Source organism: Hoplias malabaricus, chromosome 8 (genome assembly GCF_029633855.1).
Source record: "Hoplias malabaricus isolate fHopMal1 chromosome 8, fHopMal1.hap1, whole genome shotgun sequence".
In the NCBI taxonomy this organism is placed as follows: domain Eukaryota; kingdom Metazoa; phylum Chordata; class Actinopteri; order Characiformes; family Erythrinidae; genus Hoplias; species Hoplias malabaricus.
The window spans coordinates 37,037,162-37,050,126 of record NC_089807.1 but is presented as its reverse complement, the minus strand read 5'-3'; the positions used below and the strand labels follow the sequence as shown (position 1 = coordinate 37,050,126).

Below are 12,965 nucleotides of genomic sequence, written 5' to 3'. Positions count from 1 at the left end.
CATAACTCATATACTATCTTTACATGATCTTTACTGGCAGGAAATAGAGTGGAGCACTGTTCCAACAAGTTTCATAAAGGTCAGCTGGAGGTGGCAGCCTGCAGCTCTACAAGAGTAAAGAGACTTTAATGAGCCAGGAAGTAGAATACAAATCTAAGGCTGTGAATCATTCCATACTCGTTTTGTATACGTATATTTCAGAACGTGGAAAAGTAAAGCTGCATTTGAAAAACAGTTGATTAAATCATATGATAGATATCACAACAAGGCAAATTCTAATCGAGGATGAGTACACAGGATCAAGCAAATACAAGGAATTACATCTTATTTGATTGCCCTACCTGCTAGAGTAAGCTACATCCACCATAATCTGTCCACTAACTGACCAACGTAACACTTATATAAAATCAGTCACGTTGCAAATTTATGAGCAAATAGATCTACCTGCACAATGTTTCCTGTGAAAAGCAGGATATTGATTATTAAAGTGATGTAATAAAGAATGCATAGTAAGTACTGCATATTAACAAAGATGTAACACCTTACCCTCACAAACATTTGCTTAGAATATAAGTTGTTTAAATAGCTCACTCCGTGTGATTGTTGCCATTCAATGAAAAGTGCTAATATACAGTGATCCCTCGTTTTTCGCGGGGGATGCGTTCCAAGACCACCCGCCAAAAACGAATTTCCGCGAAGTAGAGGAAAGATATTTATGTATTTAATGAGTATTTGGACTTTTAAAACCCTCCCTGTGCTGTTAACATCCCACCCTTTGCATTAAACAGTCATTTTATAATGTTTTTCAGCTGGAACTACATGTGATATCCTACCAGTTTCTTTAATAGAGTAATTCCTAAGCTGTGATTTAGCGTACGTAAATTTCACTTGGATGTGGACACGAACAATACATGTACTGTATGTAATAAATACTTGTAAATGATATATTTTGTCACCTACAGGCCTAGTCTGATACATGTAAATAATAAAAAAGCCCCCTTGAAAAAACCCGCGAAGTAGCGAAACCGCGAAAGATGAACCGTGAAATAGCGAGGGATTACTGTAGACATATACTGCATAAGAACAAAACAACATAAACCTCAGTTACTCAGTATTGTACAACATATAAATACAAAAAGTACAATAAATCTCTACAACAATATTTACAGAGATTCAACTGATATGAACCTAACAATGTCTTGATAAATTACACCATTTTGTTTTTGTCCAGAAGAATTTTATGCAGATGGTCTGGGTTAGGATTGATTTAGATATTCAGCATAGTACTTCATGTGAAAAATTACACATTGAACCTTTTTTGTACCTTTAAAGAGATATTTTTCCCTCCCAAAATGCACAGAAAAAGATGAAACAATAGAGAATGTTTAACTGTACAGAAAGAGAGTGAGACACAAATACAGGAGGCTAGTATTGTAAGACCTGCAGTATTTCCTTCATAGGATGACAGCAGATCTCCTGTAAACCTCTAGCACTGGTTTAGCGAGACATCATCCTCACAAATTCTGGAAGAACAAGAAATTAAAACAGGTAAGTTTTGTATGAACATATTTTTAAAATAAGAATTACAAATAATCTCACCCTGATTTAGACACAGACCAAATATAAACACTGTACTGATGTCACTCTGCAGAATTTAACGTGTCCTCTTATCCTGATGTCTGCCTCATCGGCGTTGACTGGTGGGATTTAAAAGTGCCCCGGTATCAGGCTTTTGTGAAGTAGTGGAAAGTTGAAGTGGTGTTTAAGATGCTGAACGTATCATCCACACTGATCTCTGTGATGTTCAATATGTAGCCATCTCAGAAGATTAGAAGCTGTTACTAGACCAGATGATTATCCAGTTCAGGGTCACGGTGGGTCCAGAGCCTACCTGGAATTATTGGGCGCAAGGCGGGAATACACCCTGGAGGGGGCGCCAGTCCTTCACAGGGCAACACACACACACTGACTCACACACTCACACCTACGGACACTTTTGAGTCGCCAATCCACCTACCTACGTGTGTTTTTGGACTGTGGGAGGAAACCGGAGCACCCGGAGGAAACCCACGCGGACACAGGGAGAACACAATCTTACATCAAATCCTTCCAAGTAGGCAAGTCAAAGCAAGGCAGGTTTATTTATAGATCACTTTTCATACACAAGGGCAAGTGAAAGTGCTTTAAGCAGTTAATTAAGAACACAGATTACAAATAAAAAAGGCATTTAAAACAATTACAATAGTGCAGTATTACTGCTAATCAAAGACCAAACAAGTTAAAACGCAACTTGATTCTCACCCTCAAAGTCTAAAAGGCCATCTCCGTTCAGGTCCACGTCTCTGAGGATCTCGTCAAACTCCCTGGCATTCAGCTGCTCACCCATGAGTTTCTTCATGGCCTCCCTAAGCTCAGCCAAACTGATCTGACCATCGCCATTAGAGTCAAACTGAGGCAGAGAGAAAGAGAGGAAAGTGGGACATAAAAGATGTGGTTCAATTAAAGGATAACTTAGCCATGAGAGCAGTAAGCCCTATATTTAAAAAGCAGAGTTGCCAACGTGTTAGGCTTTTAAATACACGTAAGGTTTAATTAAACATCATCAACCTCTCTAAAAGCATCTCTCAGCTCCTTCACTCCAATCATATCTGCTGTTTCTGCCAGCATTTTAGGCCCCATCAGCTCCACAAAGTCCTCAAAGTCCACTCGACCCCCACCTAGACGAAACACAAGCATCCTAGCCTGAGTCAGCATCACACACATGACAGCAGATATGTCAATAAGTACATAATGTACATAAACAACTAGGGATGAATGTGACTTTTCTATTAATCAAGGTTTTGAAAATTGAGCTGGAAATCTGGACAAATGAAAATTGCACACTGGCTTTTCTAGTTTTGCTTGTTCAATTAAAGTCTCAACTGAAATGTAACATCATGTTTTTCATTTGCTAATCAGTTATTAATCAAATAATTATTCAGTGAATTGAATCAAATAATCATTCCTAATACTAACCCCAGAAATGCTACTGCACACATATTCCATGGCTACAGCCAAGGATGGTACCTTCTATTAACAAATCAAAATACCTGTAGTTAAAAGTACAATAGTGTTTTTTCTGACCATGTATGTTATAGATCTGTAAACTAGACAGAATTATTAATAACTAGTCAGTGGAAGTACACGTTAAAGTACAGAATAACAGTCTTTCAAGCTACTTGCTTCAGAACTGAATCACTACTTTTCAAATATATTTATTATAAATTTCATATTTAATTCCTGATGATATGATAATGATATTTTCTGATAATTATATTTAAACCAAACAGCTTTCATTCATTCATTATCTGTAACCGCTTACTCAGTTCAGGGTCGCAGTGGGTTCAGAGCCTACCTGGAATCATTGGGCGCAAGGCGGGAATACACCCTGGAGGGGGCGCCAGTCCTTCACAGGGCAACACACACTCACACCTACGGACAATTTTGAGTCGCCAATCCACCTACCAACGTGTGTTTTTGGACTGTGGGAGGAAACCAGAGCACCCGGAGGAAACCCACGCAAACACAGGGAGAACACATCAAACTCCTCACAGACAGTCACCCGGAGCGGGAATCAAACCCACAACCTCCAGGTCCTTGGAGCTGTGTGACTGTGACACTACCTGCTGCGCTTTCAGCAATGCTAGCTTTATGGTTCTACAGTGAGTGATGAGAAGACAGTGGAGTTCTGTGTATCCACTCACAGATCTGCTGACTGAGTTCTATTAGCTCCATCTCTGTCGGCATGTAGCCCATTGTCCTCATGCACTCGCCCAGGTCCTTACAGCTAATGAAGCCATCTCTGTCTTTATCAAACTCCCTGAAGGCTTCTTTCAGTTCTGAGAGAGAGAGAGAGAGAGAGAGAGAGAGAGAGAGAGAGAGAGAGAGAGAGAGAGAGAGATTAGTTGTTCATCTTCAGACAGACATCAATGTTTCTGGGCAGCTAGAGAGGGCTGAAGGTGGGCCAGGGCTTTTATAGTGTCACAGTTTAGGGGAAGGTCAGTTTGGGACAGTGCAAGTGTGGGGAGGAGGGATGATGGAGGGATGAGGCAAAAGCCAAAGAGGGAGCTTAACTGCTTGGGTAAGTGGGTTATTGGCAGAAGGATGTTGTCTATTGAGCCTCTATCTATAAAGGTATGGCATACTATTCTGTAGAGCAGTATATTTCTGTACCTTCAATTTCCTCTGGCCGCAGATCTCTGTCCTGTAGTGATAAGTGATTAACAGTAGACATAGAGACAAACAGTAGGTTAGGACAGACAGACACAAACATACATTAAACATGCAGGAATGCAGCAATGTACAGTTTTATGCAAATGTTTGAGTGCTCCTAGTAAAAATGCATGTCTCTACAGAGAACTCTTTTCTGCATGTTGTAGTGGTCAGTGAAGTATAGTATTGGTTAAGCAATATGTGTCCTTGGACAAGACTTCAAACTGCCATAATGTTGCCTACTACAGCAATAGGATAGACCTGCTAGTTGCTTTTGAAGAAATATAAATACAATTTTTAAATCACAATTAACTTTAACCTATTGAAAAAAAATCTTTGCCATTACAACATTTTATTTATTTATTATATTCATTAATTCAGTCATTCATTATCTGTAAGCGCTTATCCAGTTCAGGGTCGCGGTGGGTCCAGAGCCTACCTGGAATCATTGGGCGCAAGGCAGGAATACACCCTGGAGAGGGTGCCAGTCCTTCACAGGGCAACACAGACACACACACACATTCACTCACACACTCACACCTACGGACACTTTTGAATCGCCAATCCACCTACCAACTTGTGTTTTTGGACTGTGGGAGGAAACCAGGAGGAAACACAGGGAGAACACACCAACTCCTCACAGACAGTCACCCGGAGCAGGAATCGAACTCACAACCTCCAGGCCCCTCCAGTAAATTAAATAAAAAATTAGTTTCCTGTACAGGGTGTTAACTCATTTCTACTTAGAATATCCACATGATGTCATTTGACCAAACGTTTGCATTTAAGTTGCCATTAAAGGCACTAAATGTGGTGATGGACCAACAAACGTGTCATTTGTGCTGTAGGTCAGTGGTTGTTCCAGACTTTTTTACATGTGAAATAGACAAAAGTGAAAGTGTTGTAAAGTTAAAAATGTTGCAAAAAACTCCAAAAAGATGAGAAAAAGAAGGAGGTTTATAGCAGTCAGAATCTTATATAGTAATATTTTGTTTGCTTTTCACATATGTAATTTATTTGACTAAAAATAATTAATTTTTATTATCTTTCCCATTTAAAACAGGGTCTCAGCCAGAAAATTGCCCAATATATATATATATATATATATATATATATATATATATATATTTATATGGCTGCCAGGTCAGTGATTGGACTAGGATGGGTTACACATAAGGCCAATACGAGCAACCCACCTGAAAACATAATATTTCTAAATGAGAACAACCTATTTTTTGAGCCCATTGTATAGTGAGTTACTGGGCTACCCACATTTATACGACATAAGCTGCACACCTGAATCTCAGTAGTAGTCCATGCACCAAACCAAGCCCATGCCTACCTTGAACCTAGCTGGCCCATTTTAAACCCATGTGGACCCCATGTTTTGTTATTTAAAAAAAAAAAAAATCAGTTCAGTAACACAAACACATTTCAACTTCAGCGAGGATGAATAGAAGTGAATGAAAAGACAGACAATGTATTTCCAAGAATGATTTTTAGGTAGAACATATAGTTTCAACATTACTGAGAATGAACATGTAATCATTTCAATCCCAGCTTTGATTACATGCTTCAATAGCTTAAATACGACTTGGACAAGATGCAATGTGGTCCATGCCCTTATTATAAAATGAATGCATATAAGGTGTTAAAATTTGTTTTTCAACTGTGCTGTTAGAGCTGAAAACTTTACTGTGGTTTTGTGGTGGTGCTTTTCTTTCTTGTGTGTGTGTGTGTGCATGTGTGTGCGTGTAAAAGAGAATATGGATGTGTCTGTGTTACAGAAGCAGGATGTGCATGTGTCTGTCAGGTGGCAGAGAGAAAAATCCATTTTAAACACTCCACTTTGAAGCCTTTCCAAATAAATAAATATCAGCAAACAGAAAAAAAATTAATTTATGCATTACATAAGTGTGCTGTGTAGGAGTGCTGGTGCGATTTGGGCTGTGCTGTGACGGCCTGAGCCGATATTTTGGCAGTGTCCGAGTGCTGCTTCCTGGCTCTGCTTCTGAATATTTAGGCTGATTACCGCTGTGAACTGGCAGAGCTTCAGTTCCACACGGCCCTGCCCTGCATACAGGGGACACTACGCTGGACAGATTACACGGGCCCGAGTTGCCAGGCAACAAATGGAGCTCAAGAGATCTTTTTGGGTTTTAGAGGTCTGTTTTTTAGAGCGACTGACTAACTCCCGCATATATGGAGATAAACAGGCTTCCACTATGTAGAGTTGTGCTAGTTTTCTGCAACTCTACATTTTCATGCACTTTATCGATGACAGATCAATACGGCATCACAGGCTTCTGATGCTGAGATAACACTAAACAGCAAAAGGCAGGAGGTAGAAGGGTGCTGAGTGAGAGAGAGAGAGAGATCAGCATAATCTCTATGCAGGAATCTGTTCAGAGTGAATGGAATGGGTGTAGAAATCGATCCACACAAAAAGGGATTGTGAGATTAAAATGCAGATGTGTATATTGATATGAAATATTAAAGAACCAGGGAATTTTGTTTTTGCTAACATTACATTTTTGCATTTGTTGCATACACTCTTCTGCTGGCACCCATCTGCTACTCATACCGATCTGTACTTGTCAGTACTGGTGATCTTACTACACCAAATGTTGCAAAAGGTCATCCCAAAAAACACCTGGACTCTATTGGCTAAATTTTTCAGTTTTTTTTATTGTGTCAGTTTTACTGTCAGGATTTTTCCAAAGGATGTTGACTGTTAATCAGTCTGATCTATAATTATATGCCAGACTTTTTTAATCATATTTAAATCATTCTGAGTGATTTGGTGTGAAAGTCACGGCTTTTCACAAAACATTAATTCATTATCTGTAAGCGCTAATCCAGTTCAGGGTCACAGTGGGTCCAGAGCCTACCTGGAATCATTGGGCGCAAGACAGGAACACACCCTGGAGGGGGCGCCAGTCCTTCACAGGGCAACACACACACACTTTTGAGTCGCCAATCCACCTACCAACGTGTGTTTTTGGACTGTGGGAGGAAACCGGAGCACCCGGAGGAAACCCACGCGGACACAGGGAGAACACACCAACTCCTCACAGACAGTCACCCGGAGGAAACCCACGCGGACACAGGGAGAACACACCAACTCCTCACAGACAGTCACCCGAAGGAAACCCACACAGACACAGGGAGAACACACCACACTCCTCACAGACAGTCACCCGGAGGAAACCCACGCGGACACAGGGAGAACACACCAACTCCTCACAGACAGTCACCCGGAGGAAACCCACGCGGACACAGGGAGAACACACCAACTCCTCACAGACAGTCACCCGGAGGAAACCCACACAGACACTGGGAGAACACACCAACTCCTCACAGACAGTCACTCAGAGCAGGAAACGAACGCACAACCTCCAGGCCCCTGGGGCTGTGTGACTGCGACACTACCTGCTGCACCACCGTGCTGCCATTTCACAAAACATCAATGTGCTTAATGACTCTAAAAAATCTACATCACCAAAATGAATTCCATGAAATGGTACCAGGTGCACTGCGTACTGCCAGAGATATTCTATTATGCTTACTGTGTATGTTTTTTTTTTAAAAATACATTATCAGAAGTGAGTAGATACCTGTGCACTGTAGACCTGACTATGGTTTCTATCCCCACCACTCTAGAGTTGGCCTGTGTACTACTGGGAAACATAATTCAAGAAATCGTTGCACTATGCATCTTAGCATCTTCTCAACACTGACTATTATGGAACTTTAGATGAATCACTAGATATACATCCTGTCCTCTACTGTCACCACAAGATCTAAAGAGACTGTAATGTGAACCAGACCTCAATAGAGAGGTGCACACCCTCAATGGCCTACTACATTTAATGTGAGTATACTGTCTTATTCATTAGTGGGGTATTACGTTCACTGGTCTCAGGCTTTCAGCAAAATGTGACATGATCTTCAAAGTGTGTGTGTGTGTGTGTGCGTGTGTGTGTGTGCGCATATATACACATACAAGCTGAGCTTGGGCAAGGCCTTGTCGCAGGAAGATGCAAGCAGGGCCCACGATGTTGTGTAGCATTGAGCAGTTCTGAACCAGAGCGCAAATTGGCTCATCAAACTCCTCTTCACTCCCCGACTCTTCATCCTCCTCGTCCTCAGCTACCGCATCCTGTACTGTGCCAAGCATCGCCGCTGCCATTGGAGCTGCATCGCTTTCCAGGGCCGAGCTGCCCTTCAGGAGGAACCACACAGTTACCCAACTTCACTCTTCCATCCCAAGCCCAGTTACTGCAGCATCCCACTTTCATTTATCCTACCATTACAGTCCAAGTTACCTTGCAGACACAGTCATTCCAACACCTCAGCCTTGTTGACCGCCTCAGTCCTATATGTTCTGTAGTCTCAAGGTGTTTTTCCATTGCATGGTGCCTACTCCACTTGACTATACTCAGCTCTTCTCACTTTCTGGTCTCCCGTATATGGTTGGGTTTCTACAATATGAGGTCCCTCACTATATGAAGCCAGTGACGTAGCAAAACACTGTCTCTAATGGGAACTGCAGGCTTTGGAAATCACCACAATGGTGGCGGTACTCATTGTGTTTCATGTGCTGATTTGTTTATTTGGGACTGAACTTATCTCAGCCATGCATAAGTTCAAAGAGATCAGTGTACGTTACGCTATCCTGCTCACGCTGGATTCTTTCTTTGGCCACCAAACCAAGGACAGTTTGAACCTCCAAAAAAGACCACAATGTACTTTCATGAGCTGCCGTTGTGAGTCAGATCAAATCAAATGGGATCTCTCCTGTAGTTTGGAGATTTTACAAAGGACTAATTTCTGCTGGATGTCTGCACTGTGTCATGATTGACAAGTCTCTTTAGCCAAGTAAAAGGCCAAGTAGAAACCAAGTCGAGTAGAGTAGGCACTATGCAGTGGAAAAGCACTGTCAGTTACCATTCACTCCACCATCTCAGTCCCATTTACTCCATCATACCATTTCTACTTACCCCACCATCCCCAGTTGTAGTTACCTCAAAGTCCCAGTTAGCCCATTACCTCAGTCCCATTTACTCCACTATGCCAGCCTTAGATACCTAACCCTATGATACAACCACAGTCTCAACCACAGCTGCCTCATCATCACAGATCTAGACTGGCTAACATCCTTGTCCTGTCACCCCACGATCCTGTCCTAGTTACCCACAATCTAGGGCCCAGTTATCCTACTGCATACTGTTCCAGCTTCTTCACTGTGCCACTCCAAAGCAGTCCACACCACCCTACCCTGCTTCCCTACTATCTGTATCACAGTAATGTTACCATTTCAGTCCCTGTTATCCTAACATCCCAGCCTTGGTTAACTCACTGTCCCAGTCACTGTACTGTTCCAGTTCCAGTTACTCTGTTGTATCAGACTGTTTCTTCACCTTTCCAGTCAGGGTTCCCAGTTTCTTCATTGTTTCAGTCAAATTTACCCTGAGTTTCCAGTCCCAGTTGCCCCAGCATTCTAGTCTCAGCCTCAACATGTGCTCAGCCACTTAGCTTTATGACTGTTGCCATTCATTCAGCTGTCAATCTGTGCCTAACATTCAGAGTTCATCACACCGAAATAATAATAATGAGCATAACGATATTAGCCAGATGTGCAGGTTAAAGCTGAAAGGGGATTTTGGAGCTTACAGCCAAGCACATTATCGACTTACTGCTTTTCACACTAAAACAGTTGTTCTAAATGTTCACTACTCGCTGAACACCAAAATCAACTGACTCTATACAAAAGTCCTCCTCATATTCCTTAGCTTTAAGACATTTTCCTTCAAATTTAACCTCATTTATTCCAGTCGTATAAAAACAGATTTTGGCTTACCTTCTTCATACTTCCTCTTTTGGATGGCTTGGCTCCCATTTCTTTTTTGGCTTTACCTCTCTATGCCTTCTTTAGTTCTTCTCCCTCCCCTGACACTCCCTCACTCCTCACACTCTCTGGCTTCCTGTGACTGGATATTACACCTTCACAGGTTCACAAGTTCTGTCTTCCTGCAGTGCAATAACTTACATCAGTGGGCACTGCTGAGTAACGATATTAACACGATCAATAATGAAGGCTATAATGAGAATATAGCTTGTAAGATAAAGCCCACAAATTCTGGCCTGCGAGAAAAAAGAGCAGTATCTCCCCCCCGGTGTCAACGGTGGGATCCATTTCGGGAGTCTAATCTCAAAACCTCTGTCTCGCTTTGACTGTCCTGTTTCCTTCCCTCCATCCTTTACTCTGTTGCTTTACAACTCTGTTTTCAGCTTTGTTGCTTGACGGCTACTTTTTTCTATCCCAGCTCTCCCTGTACGGTACTAGAAACATCTGATTTGACAGTGACAGGGAGGAAGTGGAGGTAAAGAGAGAGAGGGGGGTTGGTAGGGGGATGACAGGATGAGTGTCAGAGATAAGAGGGAGGGGACTAGTGAGAAAAATGGAGGGAGAAAGAGAGAGTGAGAGAGACAGAGAGAGAGAGAGAGAGAGAGAGAGGAAGGAAGGAGGGGGAAGAGGGAATTAGAGGCCGCTGGAGGCCTTTTTAATCCCAAACATTTCAGATTACACAGAGAGTGAAATGAGGTTGGTGCTGATGACAGGAACCGAGCAGTGGGAAGGTAGAGAGAGAGAGAGAGAGAGAGAGAGAGAGAGAGAGAGAGAGAGAGAGAGAGAGAGAGAGAGAGAGAGAGAACTACTAAACAAGCACCAGGTAACCACCAGAGAACTTTGGCTCTGAGAGAACTACAGGAAAGTAGAGGGGGCCAGAATTTCTTAGCAATGCCCCATGCCCCATGCAAAAAGTCACAGGCCAAAGCCGCAGCCTGAACCATCAGCCCCTGCACTTGTCGGTGGGATTACGCTGACCGGTGCTTAAAGAGGGGTGGAACAGGTGCACAAAAAACGATTTGGGCAGGATGATTTGTTTCCCTTTTCTATTTCCCTGGTGAGGCAGTAAGACGAGTTCCCTGGTCCAGATACAAGTATTAGTGTATTACTGAGTCACCAGCCTGCAATAATACCGTTTAATCCCTGCAGATTCCCTGATATTGTCTGATTTAGAATCTGTATTCTATTATCCTTTAAAAAAGTGCACAGTGGGATTACTTGCACCAAATGCCTGGAACACATTTCTTTGAATCAATCTCCAGTTTCCAAAATCGTGTGTGTGTGTGTGTGTGTGTGTGTGTGTGCGTTGCTGTCCCATTTTTATTGTTTTTTTTTTTGTTTACTACATCATTTGAACACAGCTGCTGTCCTTCATGATGAATGGACCAATAGAAATGCTCCAAAATTACTTAGAAATATAGTCTTTTTACATTGACTTCCATTAAAAGGAAATACGTTTATTCTTTCTCCTTTAAAGTTACTGTTTTTTGATATACATGTACTTTATCATGTGTGTGTGTGTGTGTGTGTGTGTGTGTGTGTGTATGTAATATTGTATGAGTCTGCCCGATTCTAACATTATAATATATCACACAAAAGAGAAAAAGCTGTTTAAAAACTGTGTATGTGCATGTGTGTGAGAGAGAGGTTGTACACAAATAAAATGAGCTCAGATACACATCAAACATTAATATAAATGCAGTATGTCTCTGAATGTCCCAGATTTAACCTTGACATACAGTACATTTCCATTACAGCCACAAGGAATGGTTGAAAGGTTGGTTAATATACATCTAACCACTAGGGGGAGCCAATGACTTGTATTGAAGAACACATACACATTAGTGCCAAGCTATTTCCACAAGGTGGCACACATCATCCCAACCAAACTGACATCAGCCTGCAGCAGAGGGCACTAAAGGTAGTTAGATACAAATTTCTAAAGTCAAATCATATGCTGCAAAATGTTGATACAAAAAGACACACATTGACTCAACACTCTGTTTTGAGTACAGTAAAAGATGAGGGGAAATCATGGCGTGAGTTCATTAATTGTCTGAAGCCGCTTATCCAATTAAGGGTCGCGGTGGGTCCGGAGCCTACCTGGAATCACTGGGCACAAGGTGGAAACACAGCCTGGAGCGGGCACCAGTCCTTCACAGGGCAACACACACATTCACTCCTTTGGACACTTTTGAGTCGCCAATCCACCTACCAACGTGTGTTTTGGACCATGGAAGGAAACCGGAGCACACAGAGGAAACACACATAGACATGGGGAGAACTCCTCACAGACCAAGCCATTCAGAGTATGTGAATGATTCATTGTAAAGAAATATACCGGGACTGATTTGTTTGTAGAGGAATGATATGAATCTGGGGTTGTAAGGTCCACTAACAGCGCTTTTCCACTGCATGGAACTATCACGACTCGACTCGGCACGTAGTTGTTGTTTTTTTTTTCTTTTTTTTGCTTCTCCACAGCCCGAATCTGGTGCCTGGTCCCTGGAACTGGGTAAGTTTTCAGTCCCAGCTCAATCCGGGTTCCAGCCATGCTGAGTAGGTACTAAATGGTGACATGTAAACACAGCAGAGCTCTGATTGGCCAGAGTCATGTCATTCACCACGAAATGTTAGGGACGGGGGCGACGTCACCAGCTCCATTTCACGGAGGAGCCCTGCCAGTGGAAACGCAACAAGCTTTGAGTCGTGTCACGTCGAGTTGTGTAGAGCTGGACCCATGTGGTGGAAAAACACCATAAATAATTTTATGTGCCATCCTCAAGGAACAAAAAAAATTAAC

General features: G+C 42.2%; 1 protein-coding gene across 1 annotated transcript; it reads right to left on the bottom strand.

Annotated features, from left to right (window-relative positions):
• Positions 1–1,311: 1,311 nt before the first annotated feature.
• On the bottom strand, positions 1,312–10,153 carry cabp2a (calcium binding protein 2a). Its single transcript, XM_066679687.1, has 7 exons — positions 10,115–10,153; positions 8,258–8,476; positions 4,213–4,243; positions 3,744–3,878; positions 2,608–2,717; positions 2,302–2,449; positions 1,312–1,523 (listed from the first exon to the last, which is right to left on the bottom strand). Exons 1-7 carry the CDS (start codon positions 10,151–10,153, stop codon positions 1,498–1,500), a joined length of 708 nt encoding a protein of 235 aa, XP_066535784.1. The 3' UTR covers positions 1,312–1,497.
• Positions 10,154–12,965: the final 2,812 nt, after the last annotated feature.